This window comes from Centroberyx gerrardi, chromosome 13 (genome assembly GCF_048128805.1).
Source record: "Centroberyx gerrardi isolate f3 chromosome 13, fCenGer3.hap1.cur.20231027, whole genome shotgun sequence".
Taxonomy (NCBI): Eukaryota; Metazoa; Chordata; class Actinopteri; order Beryciformes; family Berycidae; genus Centroberyx; species Centroberyx gerrardi.
This window is the reverse complement of record NC_136009.1, coordinates 16,780,652-16,807,146: the sequence shown is the minus strand read 5'-3', so window position 1 is coordinate 16,807,146 and position 26,495 is coordinate 16,780,652. Positions and strand designations below refer to the sequence as shown.

Sequence of the window (26,495 nt, the reverse complement as noted above, 5' to 3'; positions counted from 1 at the left end):
GAGGTCTGTGGTGGTCAACCTGCTCTAACCCAAAGCGCCACAGAGAGGCACTCGAGCTCCGTCCTGGGACGATGAGCAATTATTTGGACGAAAATTGCATGACCCCGTTCATATAATCATAAATGTGTGTGACCGGTGTTTATCAAAGGTTTTGAGTGAGGATAAAAGCATGTGAAAGTTGTGCCATGCTGTTGTGTTTGTGTGCACGGCAGCCGGAGAAGTGTTATGGCAGCGGTACTACAGTATAGCTGTTCTCAGTCCTGGTCACTTCTCATGCAGAGCGCGTCTGCGGAGAGTACCGGAGGCTCTCTGCGTCCTTCACACTCTTCACACACCAGGACAGTCCGCCAAAAACACAGCTGACACTGTCGAAAGCTTATCTTTTGCTCTTTTGTTCTGTGGACAATTATCGGGAGTCTGGAGGATCCAGTATCTGGTTGGAAACTCACAGCATCTGCCTGCTATCTCGCTGTGAGGAGGCATCAGGAAACTGGAGAGGGGGGACAACGTGCTGTGAATACAGAGCAGAGCAACTATTGACACCTACAGCCCACCACTCTGTTGTGCGCCTGGACAAAGCTAAAGGCACAGCGCTGTCAAGGATTCGGCTCTATATCGGTCTTCCACTTCAGGCTGTGAGACATTTTCTGCCCATACATGCTTATTTACTAAGTATCTTCACCTTCTCTTTGCTCCATCCCGGAGGGAATAACTGGCCGTCCGCCATCGGTTCTCCTCGAAGCGCACAGGAAAACCAGCAGATCTGCCCAAACCCACATCAGGCGAGACCCGTCTGTGGCTTTGACATGCTGTAAGTTGTTTTGTCTGGATTGGATCTATTATGGCTTCGCTGTATCAGAGATTCACCGGGAAGATCAATACGAACAATTCCTTCCCGCACCCACCTGAGGCCAGCCACCTTCTCGGTGGACAGGTTACAGAGGAGGAAAACGCAGGCAAGACCCCCCAGCCCCTCGCCGATGGCCGGCCGCACGTCCAGTACCGCAAGAAAAACGTGCGGGAGGATGAGGATGTAAGACACTTATCCTTTATTTGCCAAAATAATCTCACGTCCCTCATAAACTCTCCACCTACATTAGATTATTTCCCTTCAAAGAGACACACACACGCATATATAATGTAATATATATCATAGGGGATGCACTGATAGAAGCCCTCTCACAGCTTTTCCTTTGACATGCTGCCCGAGAAAGTTTGAAAAGGTTGCTTTGTATTTTATCACTGCTGCTTTCTTGCGTGAATATATTGATACAAAGTGTTTAGTTGCATTGCCATCGTGTAGGATTTTTCCAGCAGTCTTCAAATTCTGCTGCAAAACATCTGAGAGGCCGGCTGAAAGCTGGCGTAGTCACTGTCTGTGGTTTGTCTTTTGTCCAGTATGCCTACGTAACCAAAGGCCGTCAATGCCATCTGGGATTTTACGCTAACTCTGCTTTTCTTTTCTCTTCTTTTTTTTTTTTATTCTGGAGCATCCACCTCAAGGGCATGGGACTAAAATATAATTTACTTGTTTTGATGAGTAGGGTTTCATTTTTGTCCACAGTCTTCTCTCCTTCTGCCTATTCTTCACAATAGTTTCTGTCTCCGTGCAGTAAAACCCCTGAGCTTTCCGCTGACGCTGTCCGTGGTGCTGAAATTGCAGTGAACGTCACCAGCGGGTTTCAGTCCAGTCCACAATGCAAGATGTTTATAGTTTCTGTTGTAGGTTGCCTACACCGTGGCCATTGCAAGAATGACCCTAACCCTCTGGGCATTTTGTCCAAGGTCCAACTGGGTCTGACAAACAGAGCTAACCCCCTTATGTGAGGCAAATTATACGATTTCCCTCCCATCATAGCTGTAATTAGATGTTTGCATACAATAGTAATAGGATCGGTGATACTTCTGCACGCTAGGTAAGGCTTTGCTTTTGTACAGGTGGACTGACAGTACAGTAGAGGCTCCAGTGTGCAGCCTGATGAGGCATGATGTTAATGAGGGTGTTACTTGTTTGCAGATGACACTAATTCAAGCCTACACAGAGCCACAGCACACTTCTCTTGGCCTTTTATCTTTAAATGGTGACAAGTCTATATGCTGCCAGCGCTGGGATGTTGCTCTGAATTATTGATGTTTGCCACGTTGAGAATCAAGTGATAAGGCCGGCAACAGGCTGGACACCGATACTGCTTGGGCTGAAAACAACAACAACACCAGCGTCAGTCACAGGGCAGAGGCAGATTCTCAGTGTGTGCCATACTCTACTATTTCTTTCCAGAGCCTCTGTGTTTGTTGTATGAGGTGTTTTCCTTGCTGGTAAATTGGAAAGAGTGGTATTCCTTTAATTAGAATGACTTAACCTTAGGAATGTGGTTTTAAAGGTTTATTATGTCTGAGTGTGAATGGCAGCTGCCGCTGGATTTGCTGGGTTTCCTGTAGTGTATATATTAGGTGCACCATTCACCTTGAGGTCACCTTTAGTCATGATGTCCCCCTGAGTAGTGCTGGAGCATGAAATTGCCTTTTGCCTCAGGAGAATGGGAGACCACTTCAAAGAGTGAATTCTTTTAACCCCCCCAAGTAAAAGTTTGAATGACCTTTTGTTTCCATTTATTTTGCCAAGGGAAAGGGCAAAATTGACCTGGAAACGATGTGAGATTAATTTTCCTTATCTGGATCATTAGAATCACTTAATCTTTCAGATTGTTCAGTTTATTTCTATAATCCCACAGCTCCACATGCAAGTAGTGCTGTTGATACTGCTGGAGGCAGCAGTTTATTCCTAGCTGGCAAAAGATGGAAAGAATAGACTTTTTTTTGCAAAAACAATTGCTTGTTAATTTGTTTTACTGCAGCATTCTACTGAGTTCTTGAGAACACAAAATGCAGGCAGTGCATCTTTGTTTTTAGAGGTGTGTGTGTGTGTGTGTGTGTGTGTGCGTGTGTGTGTGTGTGTGTGTGTGTGCTCAGGGTGGGTGCAGTTGATTAATTGTTGGTGTACGCTCTGTGTGTAAGCATCAGTATTTTGCGGCAGAGCTCGTGTCACCTGGGGAGTTATCAGCCATAGTTCTTTCTCTTCCTCACTATCATTTACCGCTAATGGCAAAGCTGAGAAGCCCATAAAACGTCCTTAATTAATCGTTGCTGTATGGATGCGTGAAATAGGGTGACATTTCAAACGCAGAGACTGGTGCCTAGGGATCCCTTCATGACCTGGTCGGTATTGACTTTGCCTGGCTGCACAGCCAACAGAGGGGAAATCTAAACATTCCCATTGTTTGTCTCGCAGTGTGATAATGAAAGGTGACACATGGCTCAGCAGGGGACACAGCGAGGAGATATCGAATGACAAAGGAATAATTCATGCAGGTTAACTGACATTGGGCTTTTCATATGACTCTATCTCCTTAGAAGTCCTCTACCTGTGTTCAAGATGTCGCTCCACAAAATCCCTCAAAATAATCAATCCAACATCAATAGCTTTTGGCCTCTGTCACCGTCCTTGTTAGACTCAAAGATGAAGGTTTAACCTCTCCTTGAGAAGCTTCACTTCACTTAAATGGTTTCCCTTTTCAATAAAACTTTCTCCGTCACAAAGGGCAGTTCCTCATCTTTAAACACCACTTGTGGAGTCCTGACCCCATGCTCTTCTCTCTATACATGTTTCTTCTTTTCCACATTACATGTTAATACATTTAAATAATCATATCTTCTGATACTATGATATTGCCCAAAAACCAAATCTGTTCTTTTTACACCTTAATGAAAACAGTCTATATTGTTTTATTTGGTCCTCCCAGCTCCAACAACCATTTACAACAATCTATAGATAGCATTGAATTCTGCAAATGTCAAGCCATTTCCAAATTTCCCAATTTATGAGTCATCTTAAATGGCAAACTAAGTTTAGAGCAACACATGTTTGTTTTTTCCTGGGAAATAGTTCCAAAATGAAGCCATTTTTATAATTGGTGGCCTGGACAATCTCATCTGTGGCTTTATCACATTTAGTCTCCGCCTGCTTCAACTCTGCCTCACCCAAAGGTCGCTTTCATGTCTCCAGCTTGGACAAAATGTAACAGCAGGGCTTTTTGACTGCTGCTAAAGGATGAGACTGTATGGTTCCATTTTTAGAGTTGAATTAATTTTAAGATATTACTTATTACTTTGAAGGCACACCATGATCCTGCTTCAAGCTACATCGCAGACTTTTTAACACCTTCCCTTTTCACTGAATTCTGCTATCGGCTTGTCTTACGATTACACAGATGAGACTGTATTTAATCACATCATCATCATGAACACCTCTAGTTCTGCTAGTGATGTAACATTGTTACTCACACCGGCTGAAGCTGAACCTTGCTGCTTTTTGTTAATTGTGACTTTTGTAATGGCAACTGTTCAGTCATGCTTAACGATGAGGACTATCCATCAGTAGAAAGCTCATTTCCCACCAGGCTGCCCTAATCTGACACGCTGCTTAGTAATGCGTTAGTCATTTTTTTTCCTCTCAGACTGCAGACTTTTGATTAAAACTATACTGGAAATGTCACCGTGTTTTAATATTATTTTTGTTTAAATACATTAAAGTGGGGCAGCTCTTACTTGAAACTTACTTTGCCTGCACTAGTGGCCTCATAACAGAGACAGAGGCAGTGCAGTATTCTCTCTGGGGAGGCTGGTGGCAAAGATGCGGTGTTGAGACAGCAAGGTTATACAGGCTATTTCCCTGGGGGACTAACATAAAAAGCTATGGGTTCTCAGATTTCTCTTTGAAGATTATTTGAGTGCTTTTTTAATGCAACCATTGTATTTTAAGATGTATTCTTAGCTGAATATTGCAAGCTTTCTGGCTTTGAACCACAGAACCCTTGTACTTGGCTGTCCCTTCTTCTAAAAGTGCTACGAGCAGGTGATTTATAAAGATTTGATTTGATTGATTACATTTTTTAATTATTTTGCTAAAGGTTCACGCTTTAGTTAAGGTGAAATTGAACTGTATCAAATGTTAATCCCTTTTCTACATCATTTTGTTATCGTGTTGTAGATCATAGGAAGTTGGAGTTCAAAAGGAGATGAAAAATCACCCTGGCTGTATGATTGAAGTGTGAAATTTAATTCATATTGGATACTGATGCCCAGGGCCGACTCCATCTGTCTTCAGAAACACACACACATGCACGCACACACACACACACACACACACACACACACATACAGAGAGAGAGAGAGAGAGAGAGCACAGCACACAAGCACAATATTTTTGGCTTCATGCTCTTCTCACAGGCAGTGTGTGATGTGTGTGGACTGAAGACACACACACACACACACACACACACACACACACACGCACACACACACACACAAACACACACACACACACACACACACACACACACACACACACACACACAAGGCCTGTCCTCATATGCACTTTACTGTATTATCTAGTGAAAAATATTCCAGATATGAGCAAGCGAGCCTGGCCCAGTTCCCCAGCATTAGTCTAGTGCTGCACTTCCTTTGGGGTCCAGAGCTAAACCAACCAGACTGAGCTTCAGAAGAGCAGCAAGATAAAAGAATGAGAGCAGTGAGATGTGATAGTCTGTCCTCATTATCTAGGTGTCCAGGCAAACTGTGTGCCTCAGGTGTGTATTGAAGCCTGCCACCTGCCTCATTACCTGCTGCTCTCATCCAAGATGAGGATGTGCTGAGATTCCTCCCCCCCTTACAAAAGAGAGTGAATTCAAAGCATATGTGCTTTTTTTGGAGGCATGTTGGTTGCACAATGTTTTTCACATTGTCTTCTGACATCACATATGACCGTTTTTACTCCACTGTAATCAGTGGTGATAAATCTTTTTACTCCAGAAGTGAACATTTTTTCATGCTTTCACCTGCCGTTACATCTGGCAATGTTCATTTCACATGTGAAAACTTAATTTCACAAGCAGAGAGACAATTCAGAGGTGAAAATGTCATTTTCACATGGGACATGGGAAATTTCACATGTTCACATATGAAAACCAGCATGTGCTTTGAATTCACATGTGGGTTTTCACACCTTTGATTTTTTTGTAGCGGCCATCTTTGGCATTTTCTTATTTAGCATGTCCTCCTGACTAATTTTGTGCATGAAGTAATACACAATCACGCTGCACAGCGGTTAAGTCCTAATGTTTCATCTGGATCATGAAGCTAACACACAATCGCTTTTGGAAAAATCTTATGGCACAATATCAAATTTGAACTAAAATGCAAGATGCGAGGTTGCTGACCACTCAACCTGTGCGCTGCATGCAGCACAGAGCGACCAGGCTGTCGCCAAGCACAGCTCCTCCCCTCAGGACAGCACAGCATCCTCAGCAGGACCTCCTGCTCTGCGTTGCCATGGTTGCAAAGGTGGAGAGGGTGAGGCTGTAAGCTCTGGGAACACACACTGTTGCTTGCTGATGGCTCTGACTGCCATCTGGAGATGACGCAGCAGCGCTCACATCTCTCATTGAGAGCCCTCCGCTGCGATCGTGCAGCGTGCTGAATCCACCGTCACGGGCCTGCCATGTTGTTTTCCTCCACTCTAAAGATGTACTGAAAACAGTCCCCCTCAGACTCTTATGAATATAAACATCCACATATGGCTGGTTGCTGTGGACAGACTGTCATTTAGTATCGACCTGTTTTGCGCTGGTCTATTCCCGGAGGGGTGTGGGTGTCGCAACAGGTCATCCATCCCCCACCCAGCACCTCAACACTCTGCTGACACACCGTCGATCATCCCCTGTGACCCCCCCCCACCCCCCACCCCCACCCCCACCCCCCCCACACACACACTACACACACACACACACACACACACACACACACACACACACACCTGTCAACAGCACGTCAGCATGTGCCCCTGCCTCTGCCTCGCTCTGAGACTATCCCTCCTTTTTTCAGTGATTTACTGTATTATTACTGGAGCTGACAGGTGGTATTAGTCAGTGTTTAAATACAGAAATCATCCATTACTCCGTGACGAGAAAGGATTCAGCTTATTGGTTGGTGTTGAGCCTTGGTCTCTGCTGGCACCTTGGGTTAGTCCCTGCTCTGTGGATCCTGTACAGTAACATATAGACAGCTGGCCAAAAGCTTCTATATCACACAGAAAAATAAAGGTGTCAAAAATGGTTCCTCGGAGTGATGCCATAGAGGAACCATTTCAGACCAGAAGAACCATTTCTGCACTCCTTTCGTTAGACACCTTCATTATGTTTTTGTTTATCTGCCCTTTACCCTGTCATTTGATATCCATTTTGTTCCTATCTCACATAATCTTCCTCTTATTTGCACTTGAAATCCCCTTCACTTTCCGCTCTTATTTTCATTTTAACCGCAATCTGTATGGTTGAAATTTAGCTGATTAAATATTCATGCGGTGGAAAATCACTCCTTTTGTCAGCCTGCGTCTTCGGTTTTCTCCTTTCCTGGTGGCAGTGAGGTTCACATCCCTTCCCTGCTTCCCACAGGAGATTAGCTCACTCCACAGATCTAACTTCACTGTGGATCTTAAACCTTTCTGTTGCTTTTTAGAAATTTACGTCTGTGTCTCAGTAGCTAAATATAACAGTCTTAACCCAGCTCGTTCCCATTTCCTATTCTCCCTGTGCTCATGTCTCTGTTTTTTATTTATAACTTCAGACTATCTGTTCAATGTTTTCCTATGAAGGATTAGCTTTATTATAAGGATGGCTGATGATCAATAGTGCAGTTATTTTGAGACGGGAAGAAAGAGCAGACACATTCTTTAAAAGCTTGCTAGTTCTATCAATAATTCTACAGATGGTTGGCCATTTGTATAAATTACAGGGTTTTATTCAGGTACAATATACAGTATATGCAAGCCGGCAGTATCATTTCATTGGGGTTTGAGATACAATGTAATTGCAGGAAAAACATTTTTTTTTTAATCACTTTTTCATGCATTGTGTCTCTTTTGCCACTAGAGGCTATCATGCGCCAGCTCATATACTGCAGGCAGACTATTGAGCAGACTTGAAGAACACACAGACATCAACACAGATGAGCCAAGGCATCGGTTCTGGTGAACAGATACACAGACGCAGGCAGGCATTTGGTCAGCCACTCCCATGTTGGATTAGGCATGTACTGTCAACATTGATCACTCCAACAACCCTCAGACAAAAAGGAGACCAGATGCTATGCTTTCCCTGCCATTTCTTTTCTGCAGGGCCTGCCTAACTAAAGCCAACCAGCAGACCCAACCTACGACGCCACAACCAGAACATGAGAGGAGATTGATAATGTCACATCTCATCGGGGGGTGGAAAGGTCATGCGGTCACCAAGAGTGCAAACTCTCTTTGACAACCACACTGAGGGATTGCACTGACCTGCAGACACACAGTCGTTTTCTGGCAGAGAAAGGCAAGGAAGCACATAGGGCAAAGAATGGTCAGTGGCAGTCGCTTAATTATAACATTTCATTCAAGAGGGGGAATGGTCAAATTATCAAGGGGTTCCTTTAGTAGTTGGGAACCTGTTTTGTAACCAGAAGGTCACAGGTTCAATCACTGCCAGATGCCAACCTGTGCTGTCAATGCAAGGTGATCTATACACACCTGCTACACCTGCAGCTAACACTGGAAGATGATATAATAAAGCAATGCTCCAGGTAGTCATTAAACATGTCTAAAAATGCAGTTTTTTAATCAATCAGAAGTAAATAGTGAATTATTAAGGAAGAATTTTAAAGCAAGCGAGAAAAACTCTCCAAACGAAATCTCTGTCAGCTAGAATTAGAACAGCAGAGCGGAGCTGCCATTCCTCCAGAGTCCTCTCAAAGTCTTTTTCTGGGCTGAGACCAGGCAGCAGTAATCCGTTGTGTCACACAGGCAGATTCTCTTATCGACCCTGCCATGATACAGCAGCGCCACACCCCTGGGACACACACACACAAACACACACACACTCTACACACATCGTTTCCCAGGCACATAAACACACACAGAATGGCAATAGAATGGCAGTGCTGCAAAGTCAACCGGGTCAAAATACGGCGTAGTAGATACTAGCAAAGAGAAGCAACAAGTCGGGCTCAAAGCAATATATTTGTAGCGACAGTGTCACACATTGACAGCAGAGAAGAAGCGACATTCAAACAGCTCCTGTTAACGTTTAGAAGTCCATCCCGACGCCGTGGCTGTGCTCGTTCTTGAGCCTGAGATGTTTCCTTGGCGCCATTATTCTTCTTCTCTGTCAGTGTGGCGGCAGCATCAGCCTCACTGGATCAGCGGTGCACCCACAGATGGATGCCAAGGCCGATGTGTTTGAGTATACACAAGAGGGCCCTCTCCTGTCCTCAGACTCCGGTCAAGCCTTCTGATAAATAAGGCATGAGATAGGCTTTCATGTTGCATCCTGGCCAGCTTTCTGTGTGCATTCAAGCCTTGGAAGGAGCGACGGAGGAGCGCCAACAAAACTGTTGCACCTCCGGCCATGAAGGTGGGTTCGTACCTTAATACTTCTGCTAGTAAATAGAGAGGAAGGTTGGTTGGTCAGATTCAGCATGGAGTAGCAAGTTTTTCAGCGATCTCATTGCATCTGAGCTCTGGATGGATAGTATGGTGTGGGTGTTTGTGCCCGAGCGAATATCTGTTCACCCGCTGCTTGTGTCAGGTCATTGTTGCTGTGGCTGGAGTTTTTCCTCCCTGTGTACCGATATCCCATTCTGTCAGGCAGTTTTGTGGCTGCATGTACAACATTATTTCCAGTCAATATTTCTCCTGTTCCTCTAAGCCAGGAGATGCAAGGAGTCATGAGTCTGAATGAGACCCAGAACTCCGGGGATGGAGGAGAAGATTGCTTTTCCCCTCCGCTGCGAGCCGAGCGTCGGCTTCTGTGATGGCGCTCTGTCTCGTGCCCACATGGCGCTGAGCAGAGATGGGGCTAGGTAATGACTGTCTACTGTAGTGGGGGTGGAGAAGAGGGGGAGCACTATCGAGTGATTCACTATTCTGGAGTTGGCAGCCTGTCAAATTGCACCCTACCAAAGACAGGAAGCTGAGCCGCAATGATTGATGTTTCTCCCCCAACCCCAGATTGCCTGTTGCATCATGGGAATACAGCGACTTTATTGCTGGATGTGCCAATGTGTAGGAAGACAACCTGTTTGGATAACATTATGGGATGTGCTGAGACAAATAAACCCACCTTATTACCTCCGCCAAGGAAGTTATGCTATCGCCCCTGTTAGTTTGTTTGTCTGACGGTCAGCAGGATATCTCTAAAACCTATGAATCGATTTCCATGAAATTTGGTCGACAGATAGTTCTTGGGCCGAGGAACAATTGATTTGTTGGAATTTCCGCCATTAGATAATTACCGTTTTTTAGCCATGACTATGAAACTAATGGAGGTAGAAACTTGATTCCAAATCCTAACGGTATGTTTGCAGGGTCAAGAAATGAATTGAACTTAAAACTGAAGTGATAGGAAAGTCTTTGGGTGTGACAGCGAGTTGGAGAATTGCTCAGCCTTTGTGGAGGTTTGCTCTCTCTGAGTGCCTTTTAGTTTATTTATAGAAGCCTATTTTTCTACCTGGGTTGCTCACCACGTTTTGTGTTCTGTCTGTGAATCATTCACAAACAAAGAAGCAACAGGAGAGAATGTGTCTGTGCTGTCAAACTAGAGCCGCTGACAAAAGGCAGCACTGAGTGTAGATTGAAACCTTGAGGTCGCAGACAGTATGTGTTTATGTGCTGAGACATTAAAGGTGTTATTAGCTGCACTGTGTCACAGTCTCGTTCCATTTGACCTCCTAATCCTTTAGGACATTCTAGACTGTATCAGGCAACGAGCCTATAGCTCTAAGGACGGCACTTTTATCAGTCCAGAACGGTAGAGAACGGGTGAATTGCTCCTGAGAGCAGGGCAGAGCAGGGCAGAGGGGAGAGAGAGAGAGAGGATAAACAACCCTGGGTAAAAAGCGCCATAAAGTGGCCCAGCGCTGCGTGTGGTGTGTAATGCTGATCTGTGCTGAACGGCAAGATGGAGCTAATGGCCCTGGTAAGTGGCTCAGTGCTGAATGTTGTGAAGGGCCTGAGCGCTCTGGCTTTATCCCACACTCTCCTGCGGGGTTGTGTTTCGGTTGAGATGAGTGCGGTCATCCGTGGCTGTCGGACACCCGGCTCCGCCTGATACAGTAGAGGCACCTTCAATGTTCTGACCTGACCCGCTTTGGCCTCATGGCCGGTGTCAGATTCTCGTTGGCAGCTTTAGATGGGGTCTCCTCGATGACGCGTCTACACTTGAGAAAGGAGGGTGGTGTCTCAGGTGGAGTCTGCGCAAACATTCTCTCTCACACACACACACACTCACACACACAAGCTATCAGTGCACACACACACACACACACACACACACACATTTTAATTTAATGTGAGTGTGAGATGTGTGGAACTTAGTGCTGAGATGCTGAGTATGGAATTATTCTCACTGAGAGCTAAGGTGTGTCTTGTTTATGACCGGGTCGTTATTCAGCCGCTCTGCATCCACATCACTCCTCTCTCCCTCCCCTTCCTAATGCTAACACTCCATATGCTGCCACTCCGTCAGAATGAAAACACGCAAGTTGTCCCGAGTGGAGAAGCTGTGGAAGGTGAGTGGGGTTACACTTGAGAATGGATTGAATCGTTTCAGGCACACGTGTAACTCGTGTCTGCGTTTGTGTTAAGTTTGCTATGTGAAGAATTTTAGTGTTGTCCTCTCTCGAGAACTTCAATTTCCCCTTCCCCCCCCTATTATTATTCCCTTAATGAATCTGTTAATGAGCGCTTGAAGGACATTTTCAAAGGAATTTTCAAACTGTTGCTATAATTGATGAAGTGTAAGACCTCTTTTATTTTTTGAAACTTGAAAACAGACGGATGGAATAATGGGTGCTTCAAATGACAGCCAGCATCGCAAGTTGTTTGTTGTCAGAGGATGCTGTGTTTTTTTCAGCTACCAAATTTAAACACATGGCCGTCTTTGTGCACATGTGGAAGGGCAATTTGTATTCTAAAAACATATGCATGCATTAAATATGACATATAATGAAGCTGCAAGTCCGAAACATCATGTTTACCACTAATAAATAGTTGATTTTCTTTGATTCTGAGAGAGTATCGCACCTCTTCCTCTTTAATGCATCTTTGTGCCAATAAATGGGATTTAAAAGGGAAAAAGTTTCACTGAATGTCTTGCTTGACAAGCCCAGTGAGCTGTATTATGAACAATTCTTAAAGCCAGACACAGAGGATCCAAAGCAGAAATAACTTAATGGACTTTCTTCATGGACATTAGCTGTGGTTAAGCAATGTCTGCACTGTAATGCGGAGAGTGCTTCCCCGCTCCCATCATGCTTTGTCAGCTTATTAACTGAGCTACATATTTAATATACATACCTTCCTCTGTTGATAGCACAAACACTTTGTACCTATTTTTGTATGAAGGATATTCAGTGCATTTCCTCCATGCATGAAACTGATGGAGTTAAATGCATTACGTTGTTATGTTGTGCACAGAAAAAAGTAATCTGTTACTGAGTCTTAAATTCTTATTTTTAAACAAAAAATGCCAGTGGTATGAAATAATTATATTTGTTTCTAACACAAAACAACTTGTTTTCTTGACTCTTGTGCCTTGTTTCAAGATACTGGCACTTGCTTCTGGAAAATCCTTGAAACCAGTGAAACTCCACTGGGAACAAGTGGAATTATCTCACCGCACTGGCAGAGCATGAGACTAAATTACTTGTTCAGATGGAGAGTTTGTGTTGTTCAGCCATACAGCCTATTAAAAATTCTATTTATGCATTTGGCGTGAGCCCAGTTGTAATATTTCTGTAGGGAGTTGGTAATGTATATTCCATGATGGCCTGGTGGTTGGCATAAGGTAGATACATTTGGGGCTCAGCGGGGCAAGTTGTTTCACTTGATGCTATCAGTGAGCGGTAGGCAACAATGAGACTCTGTCTGGCTTTGATAGACCCGGGCTGAGGCTTAGCGCCTGATACTGATCCAGAGGAGCAGCCTGGAGTTTTGTCCTTGTAGTGGCGTTGAAGTCTGAAATATGCATTTGATATGAAATGATGTAAGAATGACACAAGTGTTTCAAAACTGTATCCAAACACCCTGACAGATCAGGCTTTGGCACACAGCTATGTGACTACAAGCTGTCACAATTATTACATATTCTCTGTGTTTCATGGATAATAATAATACTAATACTAATAATGATACTAGTACTACCACTAATAATAAACCTAATTTGCATAGCTTTTTTTTAAACAGTTGAAAACAAGGGCTTTCACAATGAAATTAAAGCAGATTTTGAGATTAGATACACAAACATCATTTTACACATCTTTATATAATGGTTGAAGATGCCTTTGTGTGTGCGTGTGCTTGTGTGTGTGTGTGTGTGTGTGTGTGTGTGTGTGTGTGTGCATGTGTGTGTGTGTGTGTGTCTGCGTGCGTGTAAAATGCCTCATTTGGGTCTGAAGTACTGATAAAGACTGATAATAAGAGTAATGAAAAATAAACTCGGGAACTTTTTGTTTAGTTGGGTGTCCTTGGGGACTTGGTTTGGCCAGATGATGAAAATCTTTTAAAATCCACAGTGAATGGGTAAAGACAAAGCACTATTCACTCTGATGTTTCTAATTTGCTTTTAATCACTATCCCTGGTAACTCCGCTACTTCATCCCGAATTAGAATAGAACAGTGCAGATATATTCATTATTATGTCCTTGCATGTGATGAATTATTCTTTTTCTTTTGGATCACTGAATCTACAGTTTTCTCACCTGTTCAGCCTTTTCTCATTGTTTTAGTTGACGGTCTGATTTGAATATACAGCGCACATTGCTACTAATTCCTCCTTTATGGCTATTGCGGTTGTGCTTTATCTCCAACAGATTCCTATGGTAACGACTTGCCAAAATGCAGCGTTAATTTTTTTTCTTCTTCTTTTCATTTTATGACCCTCTTGTAAGCCATTGATGAGGACACGTAAAGTTCATGAGGCTCGTAAGTCTGTTTTATGAGGACTGGATCAGCAGATGGGTTAATGCTCTGTAAATGAATGCTGACTCACCCTGCTTGTCTCTTTTTGTATATAGTCCAGCTGCCCGTGCGCTTCACTTTATTGTGAACTTTACTGTTTACGTGTTGACATAATTTTCTCGTCGCTGTTTTTCATGATCTGACTAATATCCAATTAGTAGATCGCACTAAACTTCTGTTTTCTTAATTTCACTTTGATCTAAGTTTGCAGAAAGGTGCCTTTGGGTGTTTTTGTAAATGATTTGACTAATCTTCAAAAGACACTTTGATGAAATGTTCCCATGAGAGATGAGACATTGAGATGGAATAATTTTCTTTGACTGATAATAACTTTCCACACACTGGGTTGGGAAGGCAATGTCAGTGGGATCACAGTACGTCGAACACGGGCCTTCTGTTTACTGAAGATGTCTGCTGTCATCAGACACTTTTCATTTTATCAGCGTGCAGAGAAGCACTATAGCTGCTGCACACAATAATAATAATGAAAAAAATGAATGATAATAATATAATCTTGAAGCACCAGACATTGAGTAGGAGTTGCTTTCTTAATGTTGACAATTTATCCTAATGGTAGAGTGTGTGTGTGCGTGTGTGTGCGCCTGTGTGTGCGCCTGTGTGTGCGGCTGTGTGTGCGGCTGTGTGTGTGTGTGTGTGTGTGCGTGCTTTTACCACTGGACGACCTTCCAACATTCCAATAATCATCAATAATCATTAGAAAACAGTGAAATTGCTTGTGATCAATTTCTTTGATTGTCAAACAGTTTTACACCTCAACAGCAGCGGCTATAAGCCACCAATAATAATAACAGATTCTGAATAATGAAGCTATAGATCTTTCTTCATTGTTTATTGTATCTAAGTACATTTCAAACAGGTATTGGTACAAATCAAGCAGAGGGGGAGAAGCCCATCAGTTGTTGTCATGGCTGCAGGTCTTCCTCACAGACTTGCAGTGCTAGAGGAGATTCCTCTCTTCCCCTCTTTCCTCTGGAGTCTCTGAGCCATTTCACATCGCTCAGTTGCACTCATGGCTCTATGCAAAACTGGGGGAACTTTCTCTAGTGCCCCCTTCAGTCCGTTCCTTCCCAGCATTCAGATTCTTACAGCCATCATCTGTCTTTTCAGTCTTTGATCTTTTGCAGGTGTGTCTCCAAGACATTAAGGTCTACATCAAGTATCCGGGTTTTGTGGCTGGTTCGCTGGTTACAGGGGCCTTTGAGGAAATGCAGGTCCTAGCAGCCTTCAGATGAGGTTGGAAGATGCCGGGACTTTAGGGTTCACAAGTATAGTATAGTCTTCACTGTTAGGATCTGAATGCACATGTGTTCACAGTGCTGCAATCCCAAGAAAACCCACTATAAAACTAGCTAAACACCAGGGGAAAGCTCACAACTAATGGTTCAAACGTCGGGTGTTGTACGGCTTTTTTTTTGTTAAATTCTGATTTACGATTGAAAAATAGTTGTCATCTGTGTGTGTTTTCCCCTTGTGTTTTGCTAGCGACTTTGGGCCTCCTCGCATCTTGTCATGAGAGTCACCATCGCCATCGCCTCTTCATCATTATTTTATTCACACTGCCTCTCGGCATTCCTGTTACCATGATCACCTCTCTGACCTGAAGATACGGCCTCAGGTTTGGGGGAAGGGAGGTTGTGGACTATTTGTTTTGACTGTTTGTAAGCAGCTTTGCAGTCGGGTTCCCGACTGCAGTAGCTGCTGCTCCTCGGGGCGTGACTGGCTCCCTGGTGCGCCGTCCTGAGAAAATGAGGAGGAGGCTTTGGACATCCTGTAAATGGACTGCTGAAATGTACAGCAGCCTTTGTGGATGCTATGGACCCCATGGTGGGCGTCCAAGACATGACACGCCACATCACTGCTCTCATCCTCACAGTTATTTTCTCCAAATGTATGGCCTTCCCTTGCAAGAGTCACTCTGTGGTCCCCCAGGCTGTCATTTCTGTCAGTGAGGGAGCTGTGGGGATCTTGTGTAAGTTTGATTGCAGAGAATTTAGACAGTGTTTGGAGGCATTCAGTGAAATGTGGGTTCCGCTGTGGCAGCAGCCTTGGCTGCTGTGAGTGCAGGCAGCGGAGAGCAGGTGGGATGTTAGTTGTTTAGGTTCACAGGAGCAGAACCTTGTTTTGAGTCACAGTGAGGAAACAGAGATTGTTGGAGAAAAGGATAAAGAAAAATTTCAAATTATTTCCGTGGGGCACACTACAGCGCACAAGGCAAAGGATACAAAGTGCTGTCATGAGCTTGAGTCAATCTATGCTGCAATTAACTTTCCCTCTCCAATCTTTTTTTTCCACTTGCCTCAATATACTACATAATTAATTTTAAAAATGCCATTCAAAAAGTGATTAAAACAATTAATCAGTGATTAATCAGTGTTACTGCATTTATGTCAAATTGGACAGTGTTAAAGTGCAGACTGACAACATGCTTAAATAAAAAAATAAAAAAATAAATTATAATGTACCAGGGACTACTTTGTCATGCAGTGGATGAATACATGGTTGTTCAACTGAAATAGTTCCAAAAATAAACCCACCTACATCAGCTGTGTTGAGGTAATGATATTTCATTTTATAAATGTATTAACCTTCAGGCCATATAATAAAAAACACTTAACAACTTTTTATTGCTAAAAGGTACTTTGGATAATGCTGTTTGCCTACTATCACTCAACATAGTGTATATGCCTAAGTGTAACGTCTAACGGGCCAATCTCCCAAAATCTCAGTGTATTCCTGTAAGGTTGAGTGGTGGGTCAAGGTTATGTATTTATGAGGGTCAAAGATTTCGGTTCAGGGGCTTGGGAATGATAAAAACTTAATGAAAGGTCAGTGTACGTGCGTGTGGTGTGTGTGTGTGTGTCTCTGTGTGTGCAAACAATCCAGACTAGACAATGGTAGATTAATTATTTCCCGCTGAAAGTCCTCTCTTGGTAAAAGAGCAATAATGAGTCTGATTAAAGACTTGTAGACTTGTTAATTACTCCTCTGTAACGTCCAGACAGTGAAGAAACAGCCTTTGCCCGCAGTCTGAAAACTCTACTTTTCATTATTCCATGACATATGGAGGCATGTTTTCTCAGGACTGAATTGATGACCTTTAAGTATACAAATGATCTGTGATGAACTATGATGATCCGCCCACACAGCAGCTCTAACCTTACCTCCGATTTAATGCCACAGCTCTCCAGACTACAGTGGCAATTAAACGCTCACCGGCATGCACAGTGTAGATGCGAGAGGCAGGTGTGCTGCCGGTTGGAGAGTCAGTCTCCAGTGAGTCACGGCGGGTCGCAGGCGGTCTGAGGGTGAAGGGGACACGACTGACGATTGAGTGGCGCAGCCTGACAGCTGGCGCCATGGCTGAATGGAAGCAGGTTGTTTCTGAATCAACAGTCCTACTGATTGATAGGGTTTTACTGCCATTGTGCATGAGAACTACTCAAGATAAGGGTTAGGCTAATATATGAGTTTGCTGGTATATCGGGCCGATAGTGGCTTTTTATTGAATATCGGTTATCAGCCATGTCATCCACCTCCGATATGATGGAGGTTCCTCCCACAGCCACATAAAAACAGTCTGTGAAACCTGCAGTAAAATTTCATTTTCTTTGTGTATTTTATTTATTCTGAATATTTTTCAATTACGTTTTTTGTAAATAAATTCTTCATGTAAAGGCCTAAGGTATCCCAGTTTCCCTGCCATTGAACACAAGAGCTGCGAACCCTTAACACATTTCATTTGTATGAGTTTCAATGGTCTAAATGAAAGGTTTCATTCCAAAACGCTATATATCCATTTTGGAAAAATATTGCTACCTGAAATTCATCAGGCAATATATGAAAAACTTCAATGATTCTGTCCTCAGTGAACTATTTTATAATCAAATGTCTTCAGGTGACTCCTAACTTCAATACTAACCTATAATGTGCTTAAATTTGATTCCAGCAGCCAATATGGGAGAGTGGGTGTCATATTTTAAAAATGGTGGATATCTCATTTTGGAAAGAAACTCTTCAAATGCTGTTTCAGAGGCTTTTCCACCCCATCCTGCCAAGTATAACATTTGACGGAAACACTGAATACATGAAAATAGTCAAATTGAATATCAGCAGCAATCCAAAAATATTGGAAAAACCCATATCAGTCAAGCCATTTTCAAAATAATCCCCTTTATGGATGTGTCAGGTATGAATAGGCAAACTGTTTGAGTTGCTGGTAGATTTTGTATCTATGCACTGAATATTTTAGGTTTTATACACACACATACATTGCCAGAGGGGCAATGTACTGTCCCTATGTTGAAGAAGCCCTCAGGGATTCATTTTCCATCCAGAAAAACAATGTTGTTTTGCTGCCTGGCATTGTTCATTTTAAGTGGCTGTGGCTATGTGAGGTTTTCTGGACTGCTGTGTGGTCTGTGCAGAGAGGGCAGCTGTTAATGATCGGTTACCAAACAAAACTATCCCCGCCTTTGTTAAGTGTCCTCTTCTCGCTCTCTCTCTCGCTCTCTCCCCCACTGTCTCTCTCCCTTTATAACATATCAATCTCAGCCAGCTCCACTCCATCAGCTCAGAGGCCACAGCCGATTGCTGTGACTGTAGACAGAGAGGAGTCAGGGATTCACGCTTTTCCCTCCATGCAATCCGCTCCTCAGAGTGATCTATGTTACATGAACACATTTCTTCTCATTCATCAAGTGAAATTACTTGCATTTTTAATAACTGCATGGCCCCCTCAACCTACAAGTTAATGTATTCACGATAAAGACTGATTCGTATCTGTAGTTTTGTAATAAAGTGATCACAAGACCCTGAGTTATATTCTTTTGAAAAGAGGGATTTTCTAGCAAGGAATTTACCTGCTGTTATTGTATCCTGCATCCTCTGCTTTTTGTTTTGGCCAACAGAAAGGTGTCAGACAACTGGTGATCACTGGGGGGAGCTAGCATGCAGTTGAAGACTTTTTCCACTGTTTATTGACGGTTAAATAAATGGTTGTTTTTTAGTCTACCAGAAAGAGAAAGAGACTGCCAGTAACTTTCCGGAAAATACCTCAACAACAATGTGAATTCAATGCCTGGTGCAGAGTTCTTGTTTAAGGATTTAGGAAGACAGGAGTCCTTTGAAAAAGAGCTGCCTGGAGATGCTGTTTTTGTCAGAGCTGTGCCACTTAATTTAGTCAGAAAATGATTTAAAAAAAAAAAAAACAGAATATAAAAGAAAATAATGTCAATTATCTGATAAATTGTGGTATAATGGAAAGGAAGTGCTGTTAAAAAAAAAAAAAGCCTCTGCTGGCATGCTCTGACCCCACATGGTTGGATTTTCTTTTCCGTCTCCAATTAAGTCTGAATGTCTGTTGTTTCCTTCTGCCTGCTGAAGTTGGAAGATAGATGTTGCCAGGCACCTACGTGCAATGTGTTGTGTTGTGATGATCAATCCTCGTACCCCACACTGTGTTTGGGTTCCTTCTCTCGTTTATTTGTGTTTGCTTGGCTGGTCTCTTAAGCGCTCCCCATGTTATTGTTGATGTTTTTTTTCTTTAATGCAGCGTTTATCTTGTAAATGGTATCCTGTTGGCTTTCACTTCTCTTAAAGCTTTGTGTCAAAATGTGGTGCAACTAATAGTCAGGAACTACTTGCATCCGTTGGCCGTGCGGCGGGTTTAACCATTCACTGATCGACTGTGGGAAGCATATTAGTACAAGTGAAAACAGAGAATTGGGAGGGGAAGAAGATTCTCACATCACTGATTAAAGAATCCTTTCTCATTCTATACAAACAGCCTAAATTAGCGTTTTTTTTTTCAGAATTCGATTTTATGATTCTTATGATTCTTCTTATGATCTTTAGATTCATTTCACTGTACCAGTTACTGGTGAACAAGCTTGTTTTTGCTCACATGCATTAGCGGAGCTGTCCGCAGCAGTGGTGCTGAAACAAGTCTTTCTAGAGAGATGGTCATGCAGCCATGTACGGAGCTGTTCAGTCACAGCAGTGCCAAACTTTATCTGTGATTGGCAGGGTTTACAGTCTTGGAGGGATGATGCATAGAGGCTGACAGTCAGAACGGTCCTGCCATGTAAATTTTTAAACGTCAAATGGAGGTTATTCCATCTGCAAATCCATGAAATATCATCTATCTCAAAATGTCTGACTCTCCTAGATATTTGGCACGCAGGAAAGTTTTAGTACCGGGCATTTTTCACTTGTTGAATGCAGTGCTTTTGAGGCTGTGCTGGAGAAGAGGTCATGTGTTTTTTGAGACTGTAGGGGGATTCTGTTAGAGTTCCTCTGTTACTGGAGGAAATCTAGTTCACTGAGCCAAGGGGCCAAGTGTGTTTGATGACAACAACAATGATGACGGTGGTGATGATGATGATGATGATGATGATGATGATGATGATGATGATGATGATGGCAATTTATAATGTTTGCTCATTATGAATTAATTTAGAACTTGTTTTCACTGTCTGCCAATATAATGCCATTTAAAAGGCCAAATAATATTACAGGACAATTCCTATAGAATTCCTGTAGTGTGTGTGTGCGTGTGTGTGTGTGTGTGTGTGTGTGTGTGTGTTCCAACCAATACATGTTCTCATGCATTGATGTGCATGATTTCCTAAGAAAAGTATTGAATCTGAACAAACTAGAAACTAGAAATGAAAAGAGTGAAATGAGTGAAATTCTTTATCCTTATTATTGGTCTCTTTGAATCGATATGAATCAACAACAGCCCTTCATTTTATGAAAAAAAGATTGTTTACCAAAATGTAAAGTATTCGCTCCTTTGACTGAATTTTTTTGATGTTTGTATTACTATTACAAGAGAACGAAACCATTTTATTATTCCCGTTTCTTCCTTGTTCTCTACCTCATGCTAAGCTGAATATTACATGAAAAAGCAGTAATTATCCTTCAAGATAATAAAGATATTGATATGCATGATACTGAAGACAGATTGTAACAAGTGAATCTGCACCTCTAATGAAACAGTCTGTAATTGATACCTAAATAGATCCTCCCCTGTGTGAGCATCTCCATTCATGGGATTGCGTTTTTAACACTTTTTTTTTCACACAGATCCGAGAGCGTTCAGTTACTTTCCCTCCAACAGATGACTGGTTCAAAAGGCCAGGAGCTCTGCAGAGACTGCCTGACTTTTGAAGGAACACTCTCTCCAATAGAGGAGCTGTGTGTGCAACACAAATAGGCAGACAAGCTGTGCTAACAAGGATGTGGATGGTGTGTGCACAGAGATGTGACACACGGTGAGAGAGTTGGAGGCAGATACCGCGCAAACAATGTTTTGTTAGGAATTGGAACTATTTCTGCTCTACGTGGGAGGACTGTAGCACTGCTTCTCAAGAGCCAGGCCAGCAGCAAGCCTTTGTGTTTGAGGCAGACAACACAGTAGCATGAGCACACTGGAATGAATGTGTTTCTTGTGGGTGCTTTGTAGACACAGCATGCAACCCTCCTTCTGTTTCCTAAACTGCAAAGTATACATTTGTCAATTCTGGACGTATTGTAATTTCAGCATGCAAAGACGAGTAAACATCATCTAAAAAGAGCTTATCGGTATTTCGATCATGCATTGATTCCTGTTTCCATTTCCTGTGTAATGGAATTGCCAGTAATGATGATAGGAGCGCCCACAGTGATCTGATCCAAAGTGACACGTCTCCATATTATCAGTAGCTCAGAGCTGTGAGCTGAGCGGTGGGAAGGGGAGACTGCTACAGCTAAATATAGGTGCAGGTGGAAGGACAAACCTTGAGCTCTCCTTTACATTGTGCAAAAAAAAAAAAAAAAAGCAAAGCAAAAGTGGCAGAACCTCGCAGATGGATACAGGGCTTCCAGGGGAGTGAAAATAACTGTAGATGTGAATAGTTCAAACCATCAGTACTTTTGCATAAAGCTACATAAAGTTGGCAAGTTTGGTAAATGGAATGATTTTACTGATGTTCAGTTTTTTGCATCATATTGACTTTATTTTCCTATGTGGGCCTGATTTCTGTCATTTTACTTTTCTGTGAAAATGGAACCAATGCATAAAAATAGTTAATGAAAACAATGATGGCAAAACATTTGATACTGCATTAACATGCAGGCTACTGAATTGTTATGCAGTTTGCTCTAACATGTAGTTATCAATGAAGTGATTTGTTGCCTGTTGTTTAACTGCTGAAATGGTCTGTGGTAAGTAAGACTTACCACGCTAGAGGTTCTCAGTCTTAAACAAAGCATATACAAGACCCAAGAAGCCAGTTATGGTCTGAAGGGAAACCATGTGGGATTTCAGCTGTGGGCGATGACATTGTCAGTCTGAAAGGTATTGAAAACTGAACCACCCACCTCGCAACACCACAGTTTCCTGTAGATCAGCTGAACCTTGCGCTGTCTGCATCCACGGTCTTCTTTATTTTAGCAAATCACTGGATATCCTAGAATAGTTGGCTCGCCCCTCTCTCTCTCTCTCTCTCTCTCTCTCTCTCTCTCTCTCTCTCTCTCTCTCTCTCTCTCTCTCGATCTGCGTCGTGTAGTTTTCATTATTCTGCACCTGTCAGCGGTTGCTTGCGGACTCTCTCCTCTTTATTTACCGTCATGACTTCTGCGAAAGAGACAGGCGGACCGGTGAAAGCGGCTCAGCAGCAGGAGCAGGTAGGACCTCAGACGCCGCCGGTGCTGATATATTTCGTGCGGTTTTCCTGCGCGTTCGGCAGGTGCGATCAGAGCGCGCGTTGCTCATCTTCTCCGATCCAAAGATTTCTGCTTTTATTTGGCACAACAGGTTCTGTAGGAAATAATAAATGAGCATTATCTAATCAAGATGTAGCAGTAGGGGAAAACAGTTGACTTGAACAAAAATAACCAAAATAATGATAATAAATAATCCCCACAGCTTGATATTAGAATTGGTTTCCACTTGATGTTGCGTTTTTTAACAGCCTACCATTTTTAATCCTTTTTTTTTTTTTCAATTTACTGGTTATGTGTTGCAGTTTGAACAACAGTCGTGAGTCAACAAGGCACAACTTCTGAGCTTCTGCCTTAATCTTAAACTGATGAACTTTTATTGTAACGTCAGCCGACAGGTGTATATCATACTGCATATGCTCTCCTGGTTTCATGAACCATCGGTCTGTAACAACCGATTCTGGTCACAAAAGCAGCAATATATTGTCACCAGATTTGGTTTCAGGAAAGACAAAATCTCCTTTTGGGTTCCGAAAACCCCCCAAAAAGTTCAGATCCATAATGAAAGCAGACGGCTTGTACTTGCGACAATTGGGCAAGGGCTGTGTGTGTGTGTGTGTGGGTGTAACAGGAGTTCAATGGCAGAAAAGACAGCATTTCCATTCTTTTAGTCATCTAAAGAGCTCCAATTATGCATTTTACAATACATGAAAAGCATCAACATGCACTTATGATGCTTTCATTCAAATGCATGCTGCATGCTGAGAATCTTTTTTGATATTTACAATTGGCTCTTAATTGTTTTGTTAATGGTTGAATTGTGTTCTGCATAGAGAACACAGTGGAATGATGTGCTGTTGTGTAGACAGACACATGATCCACTTTTTTATATATATAATGTATATATAATAGAGTTCCTTGGCAGTGATAATATAGCCTAATTTATGTTGAAAAGTGCTGCCCACAGATATGCAAATGGTAGTCAGAACATCTTGGCGATAGTAAATCTATATGCATAGGATTGTTTATGCCCCGGCATAAAAGGCTTTGGCTGTTCAGTTCATCTTCAAAGCTTGTGTCCAACGCCTGCAGAACATATGAGAATCAAGAAAAAGGTCAATCTCATTTGTTGGGGTGACGGCTTTCCACTGTACACATAATATCTTTGTCTGACCAGAATATAATAATATTTGACAAGCTGAGAAAAGTTACTGCAAAATTATAATAACCTCTCATGACTAGCTGAATTTTGACCATTTCTTATTTCTCTCTCAACTGCTTCAAGTTCTCTTCCTTGGGTCTTGACTGCAGTCAGCACCTTTGAATATTTTAAGTGTAAAGTGTTTATTTTTGTGGCGTATTCATACATTTATGAAAGCAAGCGGCATCTTGGAAGTAGGAGGAGTGGGGAGACGACAGGGGAAGATCTTTTATCATATTCTAATCAAATGAGAGCATGAGCGCTTCTGAAGGTTGAGAGGAAATCAGATGTCAGAACTTGAAAGGAAAGCCCACAGACAGTGCGACACACACATGCGTCCAACCGCACTGATCAGTGCAGTACAACACAACACAGAGTTGCCATCATCATGTGCATGCAGCAGTCACTTTACATCTACAAATGAAAAGGCAGAGTATATCTTTATTCACTCCCACTGATTTTCCTTCACTGCCTGCCTTGACTTTTTAATATGCCTATTTTGTGCACAGAACACCATTTTTTATTGGATGGAGGGTTGGGAAAATATGGTACTCTCCCATTGTTTACATCCTAGTTTCATTGGTGACCTTGCTGATGATGGTGATGTCGCTTTGAAATGTGAATGCCAGCTTGTGTATTTACTTTTTAGAGAAGCAGAGATGGAGACAGAGATACAGAGATATCACAGTACAGGAAGGACTATGTAAAGCTTAGGAGTGTAGCTGAAAGTTGAACTCCAGCCCTATGGACTGCACCAGCACTCCTGCTGACATTACAGTTTTAATGCAGTCGGCCTCCATACCCAGCTTCAATCTGAAACACTGAGAAATAAATAAATAAATGAATGGAAAATCCAAGTAAGCTGAGGTTCCCCCCATTAAAAATGCTGCTTTCTTCTTATGGGAAGTCAATACAAGCTCAGCAAATGCATCTTAGTGATTTTGGGGAGTGTATCTGAAATAGTACAGTCACCCTCTTTTGTCGAGGACCAAACAGATTTTGCATTGTTGTTGATTATCATGTTTTGAAGGCATAATGTAATGTTTTTTCCGCATGCCCTACTCAGTTTGCTGTTTATGATCAAATCTACCATTTCGCTCATTACTGTACCCGCTGCTTTTCAACTTACAGACATTGTCATGTTCAAGGTAGCATCCATTCATCCCGTTTCCAGCAGTGTTAAGGCTACAATAGTGTCATTTAAAACAGAAGTGCCCATCCAGACTGAGGGGGTTAAAGGTGACTCATTCAGCAAAAAAAGTGCTGTATGAAAAAAAGACCTCATGCTTTTTGAACAGACAAGATGGACAAGCCTTTTCAAATTTCTAAAACTGCTGTGATTGAATACTAATACTAATACTGTTTTTTTCCGATTCTAGTTTTAACTTTCATCACGCTCGATGCATTTGGTCTGGAAAATGTTATTTTGACAGGATAATAGGCTTCCTATTTTGATCTTTCATCAAAATGGATTTAATTTTCATGGAAATTCTGAACAGAACATTCTGCCAAAAAAAAAAGAAAAAAAAGAAGGTTACTTCCAAATGATTCATTCTCATCATTTTGCCTCTTAAATGGCACCATCGATGTCTTTCTGCTGTCGTTTTTTGAGTCTGAGAGGTCGGTCCGCCAGTCACTTTTCTGTGTACTGCTGTTCTCCTTATGATTAAAAGATACTGTGCCAGTTCAGTCCAGCGGCAAAGCTCCAATTCATATCCTCTCAGAAGACACTGCTTATATGATGTGAGACTTCCCATTCTCAGCTTTGCCTTTTTTGTTGATTGAGTCGGCAGGAGTTCACACCTCCTCATTTCTACCTTTTCTCATCCCTTTCCCAGTGCCACACACTCACTATGGCGTGCCATTAATTCTTACAAATAGCCATGAAAAGCCACGGAAAACCAAGATTACTGATATCTCAACACTCTGCACAATGTTTTATGCTGTCTGTTTGTCAGAATGGCTCATATTCCCCATTTGTCTTTGTATGGATCTCTTCCCCTTAGTTTCTCGCTTCTAATCTCTGAAGCATATGCTCAAATATTTATGTATTCTACACAGATTGTGCTGGATTTCCTTCCCATCTGTTTTGTGCGGTCCTTCAAACAATTAGCTTGAGGAAAGGTCACCCAGGAAATCGATAAACTTTAAATTATGGTCAAACTCTTCAGCTGCTGCAAAGGCAATCTTTAGCAAATATACTAAGCTATCTAATTTCACTGAGGTTTCCTCTGTTGAGATAGCGTCACAGATGAAAATGTAGGAATGCAAATAGCAGCTCAGAATGCATTAATATGTCTTCTGTGTTGCCAGATTGACTTATATGTGGTGATGTGTCTGTGTGTGTGTGTGTGTGTGTGTGTGACCAAAAAAGATATCAATAGTGAGCATAGCCATGTGTTAACTATGTATGTTTAAAGCTATGTAATAGCTTTAAAAAGACTAGCATTTAAATGTGTA

General features: G+C 42.3%; 1 protein-coding gene across 1 annotated transcript in view; it reads left to right on the top strand.

The window, feature by feature from the left end:
- The first annotated feature begins 841 nt into the window (after nucleotides 1-841).
- LOC139931544 (A-type potassium channel modulatory protein DPP6-like) overlaps nucleotides 842-26,495 on the top strand; it is a 54,056-nt gene continuing 28,402 nt past the window's right edge. The window contains exon 1 of the mRNA XM_078287659.1: nucleotides 842-1,033. Within this exon, the coding sequence (XP_078143785.1) occupies nucleotides 842-1,033 (192 nt within the window). The remainder of the gene's footprint in view (nucleotides 1,034-26,495) is intronic.